The following is a 21,050-nucleotide window of genomic DNA, read 5'->3' on the forward strand; positions in this document are numbered from 1 at the left end:
GGAAGTTGACGTTTAAAAAGTAACGTCGCAGGGGTGCCTGGATGGCTCAGTCGGTTAAGCCCGGGACTCGTGGTTTTAGCTCAGGTCATGATCTCATGATTGTGAAATGGATCCCAGCGTCACAGTGCTCTGCTCTGACAGTGCAGAGCCTACCTGGGATTCTCTCTCTCTCTCTCTCTCTCTCTCTCTCTCTCAAAATCAACTTAAAAAAAAAAGTAATGTCGCAAAGGCAGGTTGTCTGTTGTAACCTGAAATAATCTAGTCTACCTTGTTGACAGAGAGAGTGAGGGAATGGGGAAAGTCAGGAAAGGCCTCGATCAGACCCTGCCCCTAGCAGGTGCTCAATAAATGGGTTAAAGTAAGGTTCAACCCAACAGTATCTTCCGCTGTCTTTTGCAAATCCTCACATCCTGAATGTGGCCGTACATGGTGCACACATCCTTGCCACGTATGCCTTATCCCTACTTGGAATTCTGCCTCCAATCCTCTTCCCACTTTGCTGGCTGTAAATTCCGGACACGATGCAACCTGGGAGAAAACCGACGGAGCAGGCAACAGTAAACACGGCCTAGCGCAGCCGCCTTGCAGCCACCTTGCAGTCACCAGCCACGCGCGGGTCACGCCCTCACCCAGTGCGCTGCTGGGCCGGCGCATGCGCGCGCTGGAAGCGGTTGTCCCGGGGACTCCCGCCCCTAAGGAGCGAGGGGAGGGGCCGGAAGCACCTCTACGCTTCCCGGTTGCTAGGAGACGGGGCTTCTACACGCCACACACAGGTTCTCCGGCTTCTTTTCCTCCCTTTCTCTGCTTCAGCGTCACCGCATGCGGGCACCATGTCGGACCCAGAAGCTGACACCTTGCGAAGCACCTTTCCCTCTTACATGGCGGAAGGCGAGCGGTTGTATCTGTGCGGGGAGTTCTCTAAAGCTGCCCAGAGCTTCAGCAATGTGAGTCGCGCTCTGAACGTCCCATCACCCCTTCTAATTCCCGGTGACACTGAGGTCCCCGTGGTGCTGGAGGACCCTATTGTTTCTATGATTCAATTGTGCCTAATTGACGCACTACTGGCACCGCTCGGCCATTTTCTACCAATTCTCACTTGCCTTCTGCTGTTAATAACCATTCTCTGCATTAACAGTGACTTCTACTTTTTGCTGAATGTTTTGTGACTCACTGGCCTCTTTCCACAGAGCAGCCTTTATTACCCTTGGAGGCTGCATGTACAAGTGGTGCAATCTCTGGCACACAGTTGCTCACAGATGGTCAGTATATCACTAACATTGTACATAACCTTGGTATGACTCGATCCACCCCGTCCTACGGTGCTAAGCACAGTATGACCCTAGGAGGGAGGTTCTGTTATGAATCCATTTTATGGACGAGGAAACTGACGTAGAAGTGGATTACATGTCCGAGATTCACTGAACTGGCAAGAGAAAGGATTCAAACCCAGGCAGTCAGATTCCAGTGCTAGATACTAACCACCATACATACTCCCTCACAAGTAAGCTGTTAGATGTTCTTACCACAATTTCTTTTACAACCAATCCTTCTTATTCCAAAGGGAGTGGCAGGATAGCCCTCTAACCAGTCCCAAGACTCCCCCTAAAGTCAAGCTTCTCCACTGCTACCCAAAGTCTTTTGTCCCTTTGGCTCACCAACCACACCCTAAAACCAGAACTGGTTGGCCAGATGGGTTAAGGGTTGAGTTCAGGATCCCTGCCTCCACCCAGTCTCCTCTTTCAGGATCGCATTCCATCCTAGAGAAGCTCAGGCAGAGTGAAAAGAACACCCTGAGGGAAAATAGCTTTGGTTGAGAAGTAGCCTTCTTCCGGAAAAGCCAGTAGCTGCTTCCTGTAAAAAGTAGGTCTTAGAAAGGTGTGAGTACAGTCTGATGCCTCAGGAAGGACAGTACGTCAAAGCGCCTATGATGATTTCAGACAGAAGAGAGGACATGGGGAGAAGTGTTCCATTCTCGCCTTACTCCCCAAATCACAGTTTCAGTTTTGCTAGCATTTTCATCTTGATCTCCTGAAATAGTGATTCCTTCTCAATAAGGGAGTAAGGAAGAGAGAGTTGGGGAATGGATGCCTCAAGTGGCAGGTGTCCTAAAACCCATTTCGTTAGCCTTCAGAGTGCTTAGCCTCACAAATGTATTTTGAGTGTAGTGCAGCCTTTTGAGGTTTGTAGGTGAACTCAGTAGGCGCAAAAAAATCCTAAGCTTCTGTCACCTGAGTGGACCGGAGGAATCCGAGACGTTTGGGGGAAATTCCATATATCCACAGAGTGGTATCTGCATCTCTCTCAGCCAGTCGCTTCCACAACAACTAGTGATTTGACCTTGTCTGAGAGGAGCTACGTGCAGACAGTCAAGTTGGCGGAGCGAAGATCAGTGTCATGCTGCTTCTGGTCTGATCAGATCCAGAGACATGTTTGCTGGCCTGAGGAATCCCCCCGGAAGCCCTGGCAGGAGGGTTTGGGAGGCCCTTTCCGGTCCCGCTTCTACCTCGTGCTGCCTGGTGCCTGTCGACCTGGGTGGTTCGTTTCTTAGGCTCTTCACCTTCAGAATGGAGATAAGAACTGCCTGGTTGCCCGGTCCAAATGCTTCCTGAAGATGGGAGAGTTGGAGAAATCCCTGCAGGATGCTGAGGCTTCGCTCCAGGGTGACCCGACTTTCTGTAAGGTGACTTTACGTATGGGTGGGAGGACTCAGGCTAACCAGATTGCCTAGGGTTTGATGCCGTTTTCTCGCCTTAGGTCACTTACCTAGCTACCTGCCCCTGCATCCCAACCTGGATCCTCAACCCAGGACCCTCTCTGTTCCACCACGCCTAAGTCCCATAAAGCCTTGTCTGTCCACCTCAATTTGACTTCTCTCATTTCAGGGGATTTTACAAAAGGCTGAGACCTTGTACACCATGGGGGACTTTGAGTTTGCGCTGGTGTTCTATCATCGAGGCTACAAGTTGCGGCCTGACCGAGAATTCAAAGTTGGAATTCAGAAAGCCCAGGAAGCCATCAACAACTCAGTGGGAAGTGAGTGACCATTGGACCTGTGCCCTTATCCAGGGAGGCTCTTGGAATCCTTAGGCTTGGAGATACGAGTGAGCAGCCACCACCAGGCCTGCAGGGAGCATGCTTGGATTTAGCTGCTGCTGATTTTGTTGGAGATTAGGAACTGTCTACCCAGAGGACCAGCTCCTGAGCCACTGTGCTCAGCGCTGCAACTTCTGGTTCTCCTCCAAGCCAGATGAGAAGGCTGTTCACATTAGGCCTGTCTTTGGCCTGGTTTCATAGGGTAGGTTGGGGTTCTGAGCATAGCCTGCCCTAGGACCTGGCCTCCTCTCTTACCACATCTGCACCAAGGACTGGACTTACCTGTGAGGTTGGTGGCAGGGGGAGGAGGGAGGAGAGCATGAGTTTGCCTCCTTGAGTGGGCGGCAGAGTGTGGAAATGCCTGGGGATAGAGAGCTCCTCCAGTGCTTAGGGACTGCCTTCCTTTGGAAATTTGGCGGCCTTGGCCTTGGGCTAGAGGGGGGTGCCCAGCTCTTAGGAGGCTGTTATTCCTTCCAAGCACCCGGGTACCATTAACCTGCTGGGCTCGCTCAGAGCCAGCTTTGCCACAACCTCCACCACCCCCTGCCAAAGGCAGCCATTTCTACATAAAAGTAGGTGATAGATCATGCCTGAGGGCCTGGCAGACCTGAGCCAGACTTCTGTCCTTGCAGGTCCTTCTTCAATTAAGCTGAAGAACAAAGGGGACGTCTCCTTCTTGAGCAAGCAGGCTGAGGTGAGGGCCTTGGTTCTGACACCACAGCCCGCCCAAGGAGAAGCCCACATGGGCCTGAGCAGCACAGGTCTCGGTGGCCTTCTTACCTGGGGACGGTCAGCTCCTGCCCATCACGGGCGGCCATGGGTTTCTGCCCCGGCCCCAGAGCAGTCTTGTTCCCAGGCCAGACACACTCCGTGGTCCTGGGTGCACAGAGAGGGCCCTGGAGGAGATGTCTGGGATCATAGACTCTGGGGCCACGACTGGGTACTCTGTGATCCCTGTTGAGGCTCTGTCGGGTGTCACTCCATCTTCCCAGAGTATGAAAGCCCAGCAGAAGCCTCATCCCATGAGACACCTCGTACACCACCCCAAGATAGAGTCCAAGCGGAAGGGCTCGTTGAAGAGTGAGAAGATTGTCCGCCAGCTCCTGGGCGAGCTCTACGTGGACAAGGAGTATCTGGAGAAGCTCCTTTTGGATGAAGGTTTCAGACACTTTGTTTGTGACAGGGAACTTGGGGCAGAAGAAATCTGGGACGGGTGCTTAATGCACGAGCGGGAGACAGAGCCTGTCGTGTAACATGAGCCGATATGCTCCTATGGACAGGTTTTCCTAGCGTTCTCATTTACAGATGAGGAAACTCAGGTGCAGAAAGGTTAAGTAACTCACCTAAGGTGGCGCATAGGTAAACAGTGGACTTGAATCTTAAGACGTCCAATTTCAGAACCAGTGCTCTTGGCATTATGGTGCCCTGCGAGGGAACACCAGAGATGTGGGTCCTTGGAGGGGCATCCTTGGAGCCTTCAATTTGTACAACAGGCAAAGGAATCTAGCTGGGACTTGCTGGGGGGAAATCCTACGATACTAGTACTCGAATGTTCTGAAACCTCATCTGGTCTAATCCCCCCTTTTATAGATAAGGAAAGAGAGACCCTGAATGGGGAGTAACTTGTCCAAGGTGACAAGCAAGTTCATGGCAAAGTTGGCACCAGAGGCCGGCCTCCTAACCTCAGGTCCAGCGCTCTTTGCACCATACTGTGCTGGCGGTGGCAGAAAATAGGGCAGAGCCTTGAAATGAAATGGGAGGGTGGGAGTCTTGCCGTTAGCTGATAAGCCTAAGCAGGATTCATCCTTGAATCAAATGCCTTTTCTCCAGAACTGACTTCCTGAGGGCATCTGCAGAACACCCTGCAGGTCTGTGTCTTGAGCAGCTTCACTGCTGGCCCATCTCTGAAAGAGGCCTGAAAACTTCCTTCCCTCCAGAGGATCTTCTGTGGAGGAAGGGGTAGCCTGAAAATTATCCCCAAGAAGCCCTGCAGTTTTGCTACCAGCTCTAACCTCGGATCAGGCAGGCAGGCAGAGCCTGGGCACGCCCCCACTCCCCCACCCCGGCTCCCAGCTTGCACTTGACCCACTGGCACCTGGGGAATCACTTGGCACTGGTAACCTGGACCAGGTTGTGCATTCATACTTAGTCGTCTCAGAGGACACAACCTGAAATAAGGGAGCCCTGCGGGTTGGGGTCCTTTCAGAAAGCTATCCGCCAGCTGCCCCTTCTGCTAGCTCCTTCTATCTTGCCATAAGACGCCTGTGCACTGAATTCGGCACCCTGGGAGTGCCTGGAAAGGGGGCTCTGGCCTCACCTGGGTCCACATAGAGCTACTCTGTCACCTATGTGCCCTTGCTTTCTCCAACTGAAAACAGAGAGCCCCACAGGGGCCCCCGCAGCAAGGATCCCCAGCCAAGAGGAGGTAGCTCCCTTACATGCCTGTTCTAGTTGGTTTCTCCTCACACCCTTCTCCCCAGACCTGATCAAAGGCACCATCAAGCACGGCCTGACCGTGGAGGACCTCATCATGACAGGCATCAACTATCTGGACACCCGCAGTAACTTCTGGAGACAGCAGAAGCCCATCTATGCCAGGGAGCGGGACCGGAAGCTGATGCAAGAGAAATGGCTGCGAGACCGCAAATGGCAGCCCTCACAGACAGCCCGCTACATCCTCAAGAGCCTCGAGGACGTTGACATGTGTGGGTAGTGTTCTTGGAAGGGCGAGGCCTTCGCCAGGCGGTGGAATGCAGCACTGTGGCCTGAGACCCTGGTTTCGCTGGCCTGTGGGTGGTATCCCCTGTGGGGAGGTGGGTTCTCCCCTCAGCCTGAGGAGGCTGCTCCCGCCTCCATGTCCCCTGTTCCCCTTCCTAGTGCTGAGCAGCGGCAATGCTGAAGGGAGCCTTCAGAAGGCTGAGAAGGTGCTGAAGAAGGTGCTGGAATGGAACAAAGAGGAGGTGCCCAACAAGGATGAGCTGCTTGGAAACTTGTACAGCTGCATAGGGAACGCCCAGATTGAGCTGGGGCAGATGGTCGCAGCCCTGCAGAGCCACCGGAAGGACCTGGAGATCGCCAAGGAACAGTGAGTGTCCAGGAAAAGCTGAGTGGCTGAGGCCCGTGGGCCTGCAGACGAGGGGGGCAGGGGCCGTGCCTGGCCTTTTGCCAGGACTGCTGGCGGGTGAACTCCTAGGACCGAGGCTAAGAGGCGGACCTAGACTGTCAGCTTTTTTGCCACAAAGAGGAAGGAAGTGGCCCCAATGCCAGAAAGCTCCCAGAGGTTTGGCTCTGAGGGGTATTTCTATTCTTTATTTTTTTAAGCTTTTATTTATTTCTTTTGAGAGAGAGAGAGAGAGAGAGAATGAATCCCAAGCAGGCTCCACACTGTCAGTGCAGAGCCAGACTCGGGGCTCTATCTCACGAACTGCAAGATCATGACCTGAGCCGAAATCAAGAGTGGGTGGCTTAACCGACTGAGCCACCCAGGTGCCCCAAGGGTATTTCTGTTCTTAAATCATCTCAACAAGCGTATATCAACCCCAAACTTGCCACATGTTGCTAGCATTAAGAACACAGCAGTGACCCAAAATAAGGGTCATCTCCCTGCAGATGTAAAACAAAAAAATGACATAGCTAATAAATGGTAATTGTGAGACGTGTCACAAAGGAGAAGTACAGGACTCAGTGCTATGAGGAGTATATTCTAGGAGGATAGGACTGGGCCCTGGGGAGCACACTTGGTCTGTGGGAGGACCCTGAAGGAGGCCGATGGAAGCTTGATGCTGGAGAGCACAGAGTATTGCCAGGGGAAGAGTGACCAAGAGGAAGCCAGGCGAAATGGCAGGGGTCAGATCGAGCAGGGTCTTGGAAACTATGGTGCTGACCAAGAGCACGGGGCTCTAGAGTCCGCCTCACCTGGGCTTTGGAATTGTACCTCGCAGCCAAAACCGCAGCCGTGGGGCCTTAGGCAAGGGACTTCCCCTGTCCCAGCTGGGTGTCCTCTGTCAATGGGCATAACAGTAGCCCCTTCGTGATGGGGGGAAGGAAGAAACCACGCAGAAGTCCATGTAAAGATCTCAGGATAGTGCCAGGTATCCATAATAGTACGAATACCAGCTATCAGCTCTTCCCAAGACTTGAGGGTCCCTCTCAGGGTGCCATCAGTTTCCAGTCATCCTGAATCTAACCTGTAGAGCCCTCCATGACGTTCCCCTGCTTGGTTCCCATTTGCCCACAGTCTGAGCCTCTCTCCCCCCTCCCATTATCCATTTCCGGTCACAGGTCAGGGGCTCGGCTGTCTCTGCCTCCAGCTGCTCCCACACCTCACCTCCAGCGACCTGCATTTCATCCCCCAACCCTTCTAACCCTGTTGACACACTGGCCTTGGCCCCTTGTTGTCTGCGGGTTCAAACCACCTGCCTTCACTTGGCACCCAAGGCCTCTTGTGAACCCACTTCTGCACAGGGCTCCCTGTCACTCCTCCATTTGGGTCAAACCCTATTTCTTCTTCTTCTTCTTCTTCTTCTTCTTCTTCTTCTTCTTCTTCTTCTTCTTCTTCTTCTTCTCCTCCTCCTCCTCCTCCTCCTCCTCCTCCTCCTTCTTCTTAAAAAATCTTTTAGGGGCGCCTGGGTGGCGCAGTCGGTTAGGCGTCCGACTTCAGCCAGGTCACGATCTCGCGGTCCAGGAGTTCGAGCCCCGCGTCAGGATCTGGGCTGATGGCTCAGAGCCTGGAGCCTGTTTCCGATTCTGTGTCTCCCTCTCACTCTGCCCCTCCTCCATTCATGCTCTGTCTCTCTCTGTCCCAAAAAAAATAAACGTTGAAAAAAAAACTTCATTATTAAAAAAAATAAATAAAAAAATAAATAAATAAAAATAAATAAAAAATCTTTTAATGTTTATTTTTGAAAGAGAGAGAGAGAGAGAAAGAGAGAAAGACAGAGTGCAAGTGGGGGAGGGGCAGAGAAAGAGGGAGACCCAGAATCTGACGCAGGCTCCAGGCTCTGAGCTGTCAGAACAGAGCCCGACGCGGGGCCCACAAACCACGAGACCATGACCTGAACCGTAGTTGGACGCTCAACTGACTGAGCCACCCCGGCGCCCCTGGGTCAAACCATATTCCTTGAAGGCTCCTGCCTCCCACCCTCTCCTCACTCACCGGAGCCCCATGTGCTATTCATTCCCAGTTCATCTCTCACTGGCCTTTGCGTACTGAGCAGAAGTATCCCATAGCGGCTGTTCTGGAAGTAGAAAACAACCCAGCAGCTTTGGAGACACGGCCGGGTTTGATTCCCAGGTTTGATTCCCGGCTCTGGCACTCTGAGGCTGTGTGGATTTGATTAAGTTGCTCATCTCCCCGGTTTGCTCATCTCTGATGAAGGCATAATAATACCGACTCAGGGACTATGAGGATGAAATGAGATATGTGTTGACAGTGCCGTGAATCCAGCTGTCTCCCAGGCCCTGAGGACTTACTTATTACCTTTGCTTCTCACCACCCCTCCCTCCCGAGCCCCAGGTCCGCATAGCCAACCGAATCCCAGGCATTTTCACTTGGGTGTCCCACAGGAATCCCAAATTTAACATGTCCAAAGTGGAACCCCTTATCTTCCTCCCCAACCTCTTGCTCCAGGGTTCTCTGTCTGCGGGGATGGCTCTCTTGGCTACTCAGTCCCCAAGAAGGAGCCCAGGCAGCTTCTTAGATTCCTCCCTCCCTTCCGTGCTCATGCCCAGCCAGCCTACGTCTCGTCTGGGCCTCCTCCTTCCTGTCCCCTCGGTGTTTTTCCATTTCCCTCCCACAGCTCAGTCCAGACCCTCCTCATTTCTAGACTGATTCCTCCATCCTGGGTTTCCTGGAGCCCACCTGGCTCTTCTGTGCAAAACAAGTCCAGTCGTGGGTCGGGATGAAGTTCCAGCTCCCAGTTCTGCTCAGCTTGGTCTGCCCTTCCTGACCTGACCTGTCCTGGCCCCAATTGACCTAGTTCTCTCCAGGCCCCTGGGCGTCTTGGGCCTCGGCCAGCACCTTGTGGCTCTGTTCCTGCAGCCCCTAAAGAGGACTTCCTTCTCTCTAGCCAGCACTTTCTTTATCAGCCCCCTCCTTCCCATCCTTCAAATTTTGTTTATTTAAGACAATTTTTTCAAGTTTATTTGTTTTGAGAGACAGCGAGCATGAGTGAGGGAGGGAGAGAGAGAATCAGAAGCAGGCTTCATGCACTGTCACTGTGGAGCCCAATGTGGGGCTTGATCCCGAACCGCGAGATCATGACCTGAGCTGAAATCAGGAGTCCACTGCTTAACCAACTGAGCCACTCAGGCACAGGCACCACCACCCCCTTCAAATTTTAAATGTGTGTCCCCTGGGTGATATAGAAATCCCCCTTTTTAAAAAAATTTTTTTTTCAATGTTTATTTATTTTTGGGACAGAGAGAGACAGAGCATGAACGGGGGAGGGGCAGAGAGAGAGGGAGACACAGAATCGGAAACAGGCTCCAGGCTCTGAGCCATCAGCCCAGATCCCGACGCGGGGCTCGAACTCCTGGACCGCGAGATCGTGACCTGGCTGAAGTCGGACGCTCAACCGACTGCGCCACCCAGGCGCCCCTAGAAATCCCCCTTTAATGTTCCCTCTCCACACTCCATGTGGATCTTGGCTCCCCTTGGACTTTGGAAGGGACTATCATATATCCCTTTCCCTTTCCAGCAGCTGCCACTTAGTGGGCATGTGATAAATGCACGCCAAGTGGCTAAACAAATAGAGGTGTTCTTTTGATAATGTTAGGCCCTTTTTAACACCCATGAAGGGGCCTCCAGTCTCGTTTGTGAGTTCAGGTCCTCCCTCGTTGTAATCAGCAATGCCCCACATGTGCCCCCCCACCTCCAGAGCCTGCCAGCCCCCATTTCTCCCTTCAGAGACTCTAGATTGCATGCTTTATCATTGCTATTATTTCTTGTTACACGGTATTATGAATAAGTTAGCATTCATTCATTCATTCATTCATCACACCATAGCAGAGCACCCTCTCTAGAAGGGGGAGGCTGCCATCGGGGGTGCCATCAGAGCAGCAGGTGCACAATGTGGATGAAGGTCCAAGGAGAGGCAGGTGGGAGCACTGGCGGGAGCTGAGGGGGCCTCGGAGAGGACAGGTCAACCAAGTGGACCAGCGGAGAGGGAGGAGGGCACCCTAGGCGGAGAGAGAGAAGCAGCAGGGGTGGAAGCTGCGGGGGGTGGGGCAGGACCTATGGGGAGTGGCAGTCTAGATCCCATGCTGAAGAGGACTGAGGGCCGAGTCTGTTTTTACACAAGTACTAATGTGAGTGTGGTACTTGGTCCAGAGCTCTGTGGCACGGAGAGCAGAACTTGGAAGTCCCCCCCTCCTCCCCCACCTCCCAGGACTACACCCCCCTCACTTCCCGGGGGTCATGTAGACATGTGGCCTTCTGGCCCCTTTGCAATATGTTTACCTGTGTATTTCTGTACATAAGCACATACCTAGGATTCTCAAAACAAAAGCAACTCGTTTTTGTGGTTTTTAAAAAGCATGTGCCTTGGAAAGGGTCTCGTCCTTTAAATGGCTCAAGAGAAAGGAATTTCAGCACACAACATACTTTCTTGCACTGTGTCCCTGTGGGCAGACACGCAGGATGTTCCATTTTTGTCATCATGCACAGCCATACAGTGCAACTCGGTGCTTTTGTGTGCATGTTTCTGCGGCGAGAGCAATGGCCTGATGAGATGTGCATGTTTGAAAGGCAGGCTCTGTTCACACTGGGGAGAATGAGTCCAAGGTGCCAAGTTTCATGGGGGACACAGGAGCCCGCTGGATGGCAGGGCCTTGGGTGGGGACGAGGGAAAGAGTGGGAGGAGATGCTAGGGGTGACGGGAGCATTGGAGGAGGGTTTTCTTATTTTCTTTGTTGGGGAGGAAGTTTTTGACAGATCAGAGTGTTCGTATGGTGGTGATGGTAAATAACCAATGTAAGGGGAACAATTGTGTTTTTCTTTATGGAAATATCTTACTCTCTTTTCTGTTGTTACAGGAATACTGTACACAATTTAAACAATATGGATAAATAATACTCCCATTTCCCCTGGGTAATCACTGTTAATAGTTAGACTTACATCCTCTCAACTTCTTTTTTTTTATAAAAAAAATATTTTTTTTAATGTTTATTTATTTTTGAGACAGAGAGAGACAGAGCATGAATGGGGGGAGGGTCAGAGAGAGAGGGAGACACAGAATCAGAAGCAGGCTCCAGGTTCTGAGCTGTCGGCACAGAGCCCGACGCGGGGCTCAAACTCACGGACCGAGAGATCACGACCTGAGCCGAAGCCGGACCCTTAACCGACTGAGCCACCCAGGCGCCCACCTCTCAACTTCTTTTAAAAATGCCCATTAACAAAAAATTTTTTTTAATGTTTATTTATTTTTGAGAGAGAGAGAGAGAGAGAATAAAGGATGGGCAGAGAGAGAAGGAGACACAAAATCCAAAGCAAGCTCCAGGCTCTGAGCTGTCAGCACAGAGCCCCACATCGGGGCTGTCACTGTCAGCACAGAGCCCGATGTGGGGCTGGAACCCACGAACCATGAGATCATGACCTGAGCCGAAGTCGGACGCTTAACCAACTGAGCCACCCAGGTGCTCATTTTAGGTGCCAAAAAATGGGCACCTAGGTGGCTCAGTCCATGCAGCATGCAACTCTTGATCTTGGGGTTGAGTTCAAGTCCCACATTGGGTGTAGAGATTGCTTGAAAATAAAATCTTTAGGGGTGCCTGGGTGACTTAGTCGGTTAAGTATCCGGCTCTGGATTTCAGCTCAGGTCCTGATCTCACGGTTCATGAGTTTGACCCCCACATCGGGCTCTGTGCTGACAGTGTGGAGCCTGCTTGGGATTCTCTCCCTCTCCCTGTCTCTGTCCCTCCCACGCATGCTTGTGCTCTTTCTTTTTCTCTCTCTCTCTCAAAGTAAATAAATAAACCTTATTAAAAAAAAAGAGAGAAAATCTTTTAAAAAATGCCCACTTTTTATTCATTCACTTCTTTTTTGGTGAGTGAAAATAACACACGCTCATTCTCTTACAGATCTGAAGGGTAGAGTCGTAAGCCATTGTCACTGGGCCAGAACCAATGTGTTGGCAGGGCTGTGCTCCCTTTATAGGCTCTAGGGAGAATCTGTTTCCAGCCTTTTCCACCTTCTACACTTGTACTCCGTGCATTGAGCGTAACTCATCCATGGCTCCTTCCTCCATCGTCAGGCCAGGGGCACAGCATCGTGCCTTAGGCCTGCATGTTTATTTTTGGCACAAACAGGGCAATAGACCTAGTATATGCTCCTATAATCTGACTTTTTTTTTTTTAGGTTTATTTATTTAGTTTGAGAGCGAGACAGAGCAAGCAGGGGAGGAGCAGAGAGAAAGAGAGAGAGAATCCCAAGCAGGCTCCATGCTGCCAGCATGGAGCCTGACTCTGGGCTCGAACTCACAAACTGTGAGATTCATGACCTGAGCCGAAATCAAGAGTCAGATGCTTAACCGACTGAGCCACCCAGGTGCCCCTATAATCTGGCTTTTTAACTTAATATGTGAGGGACTTTTTTTTTTTTTATACACAAAAATTGCCAGCACTAGGGCACTGGTTTAGATTGTTTCTGATGTTTACCATTACAAAGAGTGCTTTAAAGAATGCCCTTCTCCAGGTAAATTCCTAGAAGGGAAATTGCTGCATCAAAGGACATGTGGTAAGCTCTTGAGTGATTATTCTCTGGAAAGATTCCAAAGGTGTTCATTCATGGCCACAGGGCCCGAGAGGGCCTATGTGCCACAGCCTCGCCTCCTGAATGTCATCCCTCCAACCCACCCTACCTGAGTCCTGGAGGCCAGAGGCCCTGTCTTTGCTTCTTTTCAATTCCTACAGCTCGAAGAATGGCCAACTTCTAGTGAACAACTCATTCTGCTTCTTCCCCACAGTGACCTTCCTGATGCTAAGTCAAGAGCCCTTGACAACATCGGCAGGGTTTTTGCCAGAGTTGGGAAATTCCAGCAAGCCATCGACATGTGAGTGCTCAGGGCTGTCCCTGCCCCACCCTCGGGCCAGGATTCCCCACTTCCCACCAGACTCCCAGCCAGGGGCCAGCATGCCAGGCAAAGAGGCATCAGAAGACCCAAGTTTGCCTCCAGGCTCTGCTAGGTGACCAGGGGCAAGGCGTTTTGTAAGCTCTGAGGCTCATTTGTTAATTGGCTGGAATCAGCATCTTCTCAAAATTTCCCAGTGACAAGAATCCCCTGCAGTACAGGTATATGAATACCTGTCTCTGCACTGGAAATTCTGATTCTACCGGTCTGGGTGGGAGCCCAAGAACCTGGTTTTAACAAAGCCCTCCAGATGGTTCTCACCTTGGGCAAGTTCAGGAACTGCCTGACCTTGGGGATCTCTTCTGAGGCTCTTCTGTGACTCTGGGAAGTCAGCGTGGACTCTCTGGGAAGGGAGGCTGAGTTCTCCAGGTGACCCAATCACTGAAGTGTTGGTGTGCAACCCTGGGCCAACAATCTGCTCCAATGGGGCAGCTCAGCCCCGGGGAAACTCCGGAGAGAGCCTGGCCCGCCTGGCGACCAGCCTGCATGGAGAGGTTCCACGGGCCCATTCGCTTACCCCTGAGAGCAGCTGTCCTACCGGTGCTCAGTGCTGGATCGAAATAGACTCGTTCACCAGGACCCTGTGCTCCAGGCAACTTGGTTTCCTGAATGGCCCCTGGTGTCTATGTGCCAAAAGATGGAGGAGTTTGAGAGTTCACCCACCTATGTGCATCTTTTTATAAGAAAATGTTTTAGGAGCTCCTGGGTGGCTCAGTGCATTAAGTATCAGACTCTTGGTCTCAGCTCAGGTCATGATCTCACGGTCATGAGTTCATACCCTGCATTGGGCTCTACACTGGGTGTGAAGCCTACTTTAAAAAAAAAAAAAAAGAAAGAAAGAAAATGTTTTCTAGTAAATCTGTGCTTATTGTTAAAATATTAATTTGGAAAATATGGAAAACTAGCAGAAAAACTACTCAATCTCACCCCCCCGAAGACAATGATTAACTCTAATCTTGCTCTTACTTTATTGAGGTCTCGCATTTTTTTTTATTCTAATATTTTCTCGGTATGGATTTTGTCTTCTGTATACTTAATGAGATTCTTTAATGTTATTTTTATGTTATTTTTAAAGATAAAAAAAATTTTTTTATGTTTTATATTTGAGAAAGAGAGAGACAGAGACAGAGACAGCCAGCAGGGGAGGTGCAGAGAGATGGAGAAAGAATCTGAAGCAGGCTCCAGGCTCCAAGCTGTCAGCACAGAGCCCCATGTGGGGCTCGAACTCATGAACTGTGAGATCATGACCTGAACTGAAGTCAGATGCCCAACCGACTGAGCCACCCAGGCACCCCTTAAGATTTTTAAAAAATGGTTATTCATTTTTGAGAGAGAAAGAGAGAGAGAGAGAGAGAGAGAGAGAGAGAGCATGAGCTGGGGAGGGGCAGAGAAGAGGAAGACACAGAATCCCAAGCAGGCTCGAGGCTCTGAGCTGTCAGCACAGAGCCTGACGTGGGGCCTTGAGATTATGACCTGAGCCAAAGTTGGACACTTAACCCACTGAGCCACCTGGGTGCCCCTATGTTATTTGAAACGCAAGTTTGTAAACATTATCTCCGATTGTATCAGATTCGATTCCGTAAATGTACCAAAATAGCTTTGTTAGTTTGGAAATATCTTAACGCTTATGGCTCCATCCCCTTGTCTGAAAGAGCTGGTAGTTGGAGCACAAGTTCTGTCCTGCCCCGGGAAGGAGCCCTGGCCTCCTGTGGCCGAGTAAAGGGTTTGGGTGGAAAGAGCCGACCCTGGTTCTTCGTGTTCCCAGGTGGGAGGAGAAGATCCCTCTGGCAAAAACCACGCTGGAGAAGACCTGGCTGTTCCATGAGATTGGCCACTGCTACCTGGAGCTGGACCAGGCCTGGCAGGCCCAGCATTACGGCGAGAAGTCCCAGCAGTGTGCTGAGGAAGAAGGGGACATCGAGTGGCAGCTGAACGCCAGCGTTCTGGTGGCACAGGCACAAGGTATGGGCGCAGAGAGGACTGCCCTACCTTTCCCAGCCCTCAGGGCCCGCTGCCTGAGAAGCTTTACCATCAGTGTATCCCTGGCCAGGTTAATTTTTTTTAATGTTTATTTGTTTAAAAAAAAATTCTTTTTAAACGTTTATTTGTCTTTGAGAGACAGAGAGAGACAGAGCACGAGTGGGGAAGGGGCAGAGAGAGGGAGACACAGAATCCGAAACAGGCTCCAGGCTCCGAGCTGTCAGCACAGAGCCCGACGCGGGGCTTAAACTCACATACTGTGAGATCATGACCTGAGCCGAAGTCAGATGCGCAACCGACTAAGCCACCCAGGTGCCCCTTAGTCTGGCCAGGTTAATTCTGACTCTGAGGTTGGACGATAAACCCCTCTGTTTTGCCCAGCGTGTGGTAAATGCCTTCTTTAAGCTGGGCTCAGATAGAGCTTGGGGCACCCCGGAAGCTGGCCCTGCTGTCGAAGAGCTCGGCCACAGACCAGCATAGCACTGTGCCATTGTCAGAAGAGCGCCACTTCCCCCAGCCCTGGTGCTCTGTGCACATGCATTCTAGCACTTACTCACCATGTGAACCAATGACGAAGGTGTTATCTTCCTCATTTTGCACACGGTGGGAGGGGTAGGGGTAAATGAGGCGCTCAGTGGTTCAACAGGTTGCTGAGGGACCTTTACGGAGTAACGGAAATATTCTGAAAGTGGGTCATGGGGATCATCCCACGCCTCCATAAAGTTGCCAAGAATCACTGAACTGTATACTTACAAATGGTGCGCTTTATAATATGATAGTTACATCTCAATGAAGTCGTAAAAAGCAAGCCAGCAAGGGGCAGGGGTGAGGAGGAATAGATGAAACAAGATCGGTGGTAGCTTGATCATTGTTGAAGCTGGGTGAGTAGTGGGGGCTCATCAAACTACTCCATCTACTTCGTGTATATTTGAAATATTTTATAACACGAAGTTGAAAAAGAAATGGCTGCAGGTCACAGGTTAGGACGCAATGAAGCCGCGACCAGAGCTCAGTGCCCTGCCCCGGGTGAGCAGCTGATCCCCAGTGAGGAGGGAAATGCAGTGGGTGCTATAATCAAGGGCATCATCATTCACTCACTCGTACTGCAAATACTTCCTTGGCACCTTCTAGGCGCCAAGTTGGGCATACAGTAGGGACGACCACTGGTAACCGTTTCCTGCCTTCATGTCCAAGGAAGTCACTTTTAAGCAGAAACCTGAAGGATGAGAAGGCACCAGCTGCTCCGAGAGCTGAGGACAGAGCTTTCCAGCCAAAGGGACAGCATTTAGAAGCATTTAGGAGTTCGGCTGATTTAAAAGGCTGGGGGAGACCAGTTCCAGCTGGAGCCCCTGGGGGCTGGGGGTGGGGGTGTTGAGGGGCAGATCCACAGGGCCTCATGGGCCTCATTTACAAATCAGATTCTTCCCTAAAAATATGGGTAGAAACTTCCAGTGGAAGCTTTAAGCTGGGGGAAGGTGTGATGACTGGAGCTTTTCCTAGAACTCTTTCCTTTTCTTAGGAGGTCATGGTATAACCTCAAGGGGAAATGCAGTGTACCCGTCAGAGCTGACATTGCCCTGAGTCGACTCTCGACTCTCGACTCTCGACTCACTTGCCCCCGAGGGCCGCTGGGCCCCTCTCAGCTTCCCCTGTCTGGGATGGAAAAAGTCAGATGCAGCCGCCTGGGAGCCACTGAGTTCTAGAGGCCATGCAGCCCTGCGGGCAGAGCTTGGGCTTTGGGCATTCCAGGCTCAGAACCTTGGGGAGTTGGCCAGTCAGTCAGGGACTGGGTTCCAGCTCCAGCACTAACGAGCTGGGTGAGTGAGCTCAGACAGCGCCACTTCCTCTCTGGGTTCAGATCGCGCAGGTGCAGGGGCTGGACTCCAGCTGCTGGTCCGTGGGTCGCATCCAATCTTTTGATATTTCCGTGGCCTTCGCAGCGTTTTTGCGCAATTTGAATGAACATTTTTAAAATACGGATTTCCACTTCTGGAACAATCTTAAGTTGGGAGAAGATGGGGTTGTCCCACTGCCCTGGAGTTTCCTCTCTGACCTCTCTGAATGGCCTGCTGTCCAAGACTCAGGCTCCTAGGTTCTGGTCCTTAGTGGTGAGATGGCCCAGGAAGGTGACGGAAAGGGTGGTGCTGGCCAGTGATGCTGCCTGAGGTCTGGGGCTTCTCACTGACCCCGGAAGCAGCCAGGCAGCCGCATTGTGCAACACACAGTGTCACAATCTACCTGTGCTGTGCCTCCTCCCTGCTTTCCAGTCAAGCTGAGAGACTTCGAGTCAGCTGTGAGCAACTTTGAGAAGGCCCTGGAGAGAGCGAAGCTGGTTCATAACAACGAGGCGCAGCAAGCCATCATCAGCGTGAGCTGCCCACCCCCCTGGGCCCTGGCTGTGGGAAGGTGGGCCCTGGCTGTGGGAAGGGGTGGGTGGGCCTCAGCCCCTCAGCCCCTCAGCCCCTCAGCCCCTCAGTTAGCCAGTCCGCAGGTATTTATTACCCACCAACTGCAGGCCACATTCTAGGAGGGATAGTGGCTTTCGAATGCTTGCTACTGCCGTCAGTTTATTCAGCAACCCCGATACTCTTCTTTCTTTCTTTTTTTTAAAGTTTATTTATTTTTAAGAGAGAGGATGAGTGGGGCAGGGGCAGAGAGAGAGGGAGACAGAGGATCTCAAGCAGGCTCCACACTGACAGCCGAGAGCCTGATGCAGGGCTCGAACTCAGGAACCGTGAGATTGTGACCTGAACCGAAGGCAGACGCTTAGCACCCCTCTTTCTATTTGAAATAAACAATAGAGGGGCACCTGGGTGGCTCAGTCGGTTAAGCTTCTGACTTCGGCTTAGGACATGATCTCACAGCTCGTGAACTTGAGCCCTGCGTTGGGCTCTGTGCTGACAGCTCAGAGCCTGGAGCCTGCTTCAGATTCTGTCTCTCTGTCTCTGTCTCTCTCTCTCCCTCTCTGTCCCTTCCCTGCTGTGCTCTCTCTCTCAAAAATAAACATTAAAAAAAAATTTTTTTTAATTGAAGTAAATAACAGAAACGAACATTTTACAAAACATATTTCCCATTACTATGTATGTTGATATTTCCTATTATATTCTCTTAAAGTTTTCATTTTTTCTTTAATGCTGGTTGAAATCTTCTCAGTTGATTTTGGGACTTAACAGTTTGTAAAATGCTGCCTCCTCCAGGAGACAACAAGAAATACAGTGTGACAGCCTCCCACGCCTAGACCCGCACTGCTCACTCTCATTAAGGTGGCCACCTGCCACATGCTGCTATATAGATTAAAACGCATTAAGAGTAACTAAAATGTAAAATTCAGTTTCTCAGTCACACGAGCCACATTTCAAATGCTCAGTAGCCACATGTGGCTTGCAGGTACCACATAGCGCAGATCTAGAGGATTCTCATGGTGGTGGAAATTTCTGTTGGATAGTGCCGGCCTAGACTGCAAGCTTCAGGACACAGAGACCAGAGGGGAATCCAGGGAAGTCTGCAGGTGCATCAGGCTGGCCACTGCTCCCAGAACCACTCCAGGCAAATACACACCCTCAGCAGGGTCTGTGCACCAACCCTCGACAACACAGGCAGTTTGGCATGAATCCCTTGGCCTCCCCACCTCCCACTGCCCGCCTAGGCTGCCCCATGTTGAAACTCCAGAGCTACGACCAGCAAGCACCTGGCTGGACCCCAGTAAGCATCTGCTGGTGTGAATTAAGCAGGGCCCCTGTCCCAGGGCACCTAGGTGGCCCAGTTGGTTGAACATCCGACTCTTGATCTGAGCTCAGGTCTTGTATGTATGTATGTATGTATGTATGTATGTATGTATGTGTGTATGTACGTTTATTCTCTAGAGAGAGAGAGAGAAAAAGACAGAGTGTGACTGGGGTTGGGGCAGGGAGAGGCAGAGACACAGAATCTGAAGCAGGCTCCAGGCTCTGAGCTGTCGGCACAGAGCCTTGATGCAGGGCTCGAATTCACAAGCCGCGAGATCATGACCTGAAGTCAGACGCTCAACTAACTGAGCCACCCAGGCACTCCTATCTCAGCTCAGGTCTTGATCTCAGGGTGTGAGTTCAAGCCCCAAGTTGGGCTCCATGCTGGGCATGGAGCTTACTTAACAACAACAACAAAAAGCAGGGCCTTGTCCTTGGGGAGCTTGCCCCCGTGGTCAGGAGAGGCCAGGCATGGTAACTAGGGGTACCACGAAGGGCATGGGTGGCCTTAGGGACCAGACTGAAGGTTCAGGCACTCGCAAAAGGGAGCAGGGACCCTGGGAAGTGACAGCCAAGGATGCTGCAGTTGGAGGTGGGCCTCATTCTGGGCTTCGAAGGACCAGGACAGCAGGGTTTGGCTGGACTGAGAAGGGGTGAGGGCTCTGAAGGCACAGGAGGCCATGGGCACTGAGGAGTCTGTGGGAGGCAGAGAAGAGGTCCTGGGCCTGGGTGCACGGGCTGGCTCACTGTGGCAGGAGTAGGGCCAGAGGACCCCAGACGGTCAGTGGACCAGCTTGGACTCGAAGGGCTGGGAATGGCAGAGGAGAGACCTGATGTACTTGGTTTTTTTAGGACTTGAGCTTGTGGTTTGTGAGGACCCTGGTGGGACTACCCCTTTCCTGTCAGGGGGAAATTGCTCCCAAGAGAGTCCACCATGAGGCAGTCTGTGCCCTCCCTTCACCTGTCCCAGGGCAGCTCAGGCCCGTCATACCGCTGTCTTCTTCCTCTGTTGGGGGGTCAACTCCCCAAATGTGCACCTTGCCCTCCAGAGGAAGAGCTCTCCAGTCACACTCATGGTTTCTCCCACTTGATGTCCTTCTGTGCAATTGCCCTGCAGATGGAGCTTGACAGTTCAGTCCAGTACATATTTGCTGACCACTAGCTAGCTCTGAGCTGCCCAGCCCAAAGGTGATAGCTATGGTCCTGGCCCTCGGGAAGCTTGCTGTCAGTGGGAAGGTTAAGGCAAAAATCCCTATTCTTGACCAGTGCTGCAGGGACCAGGGGATCTGGAGTGAGAGAGCCCAGGGCGGGAGGCAGGGCTGGGCTTTCCCATCTTGGAGGGTCTGGGGTCGCCTTGAAGGCAGGGCAGTGTTTTGAAAATGAGAGGCACGGGGAAGTCTTGGCCCTAGGTGACACCTCAGGAGACCAGGTCCCTGCCACCTCACCTTCCTGGACCGGCAGCCCTGGGCAGGAATGTGTACTAGTGGGCAGACCAACGCTGAACAGGAGCATCCAGGCCCGTGGTCTTTCTGCGGATGGTTCCCGCATGCTTACTGCTGCTCTGCCCGCAACAACACGAGCACAGGCTGAGGCCCAGGCCCCTGGGGAAGCTGCAGATGCCCCGGAAGCCCCTCTGAAGACAGGCCAGCACCCCAGCCCCACCCACGGTGTGTTTCTGAGGCCTCTCCATGGCTCACTGCCTTGCTGAGTGCTTAGAGGCTTTCCACTCTACACTGGCTGAAGCCAAAAGAAGCTTTTGGTAAGGAGGTCAGAATGAGCAGAGACAGCTCCCAAATACACAGCTCAGCCCAAGGGAGGTGAAGTCCGAGTTCCCCGCAGTTGTGTATCCCCTGCCACTTAGTGTGGGTAATTCCAAGTCCGGAAGTCTAAATTAGCCCCAGGGCAGGAGTCTACAGAGGAGCCAGGGGACAAGGGAGGGTGGCAAGGCTGGTGCAGAGCCTTGACTGCTGGGGAAGGGGCCTGGGTGGAGAAAGGGAGCTGCTGATGCCAACAGGGGTTAAGAGAGTTCACCGGGCGGGGGGCTGCGGGCAAGGCGGAGTTGACCTCCTTTGGGCTGTGCTGTGTATTTGGGAGCTGTCTCTGCTCATTCTGACCTCCTTACCAA

At 52.0% G+C, this 21,050-nt stretch overlaps 1 protein-coding gene across 2 annotated transcripts in view; it reads left to right on the forward strand.

Annotated features, from left to right (window-relative positions):
- The first annotated feature begins 675 nt into the window (after nt 1-675).
- Nucleotides 676-21,050, forward strand: part of ODAD4 (outer dynein arm docking complex subunit 4) — a 23,939-nt gene continuing 3,564 nt past the window's right edge. Inside the window, exons 1-10 of one of the 2 annotated variants that reach the window (XM_040497553.1) lie at nt 687-944; nt 2,549-2,680; nt 2,883-3,033; nt 3,726-3,787; nt 4,086-4,251; nt 5,574-5,798; nt 5,971-6,178; nt 13,056-13,142; nt 14,986-15,182; nt 17,468-17,568. In XM_040497553.1, the coding sequence (XP_040353487.1) occupies nt 831-944; nt 2,549-2,680; nt 2,883-3,033; nt 3,726-3,787; nt 4,086-4,251; nt 5,574-5,798; nt 5,971-6,178; nt 13,056-13,142; nt 14,986-15,182; nt 17,468-17,568 (1,443 nt within the window). In that variant the 5' untranslated portion in view covers nt 687-830. Of the gene's footprint in view, nt 945-2,548; nt 2,681-2,882; nt 3,034-3,725; nt 3,788-4,085; nt 4,252-5,573; nt 5,799-5,970; nt 6,179-13,055; nt 13,143-14,985; nt 15,183-17,467; nt 17,569-21,050 lie in introns of both variants that reach the window. The other variant, XR_005797568.1, reaches the window with a different exon arrangement.

Source organism: Herpailurus yagouaroundi, unplaced genomic scaffold (assembly GCF_014898765.1).
Source record: "Herpailurus yagouaroundi ecotype Mexico unplaced genomic scaffold, PumYag 189, whole genome shotgun sequence".
Lineage (NCBI taxonomy): Eukaryota > Metazoa > Chordata > Mammalia > Carnivora > Felidae > Herpailurus > Herpailurus yagouaroundi.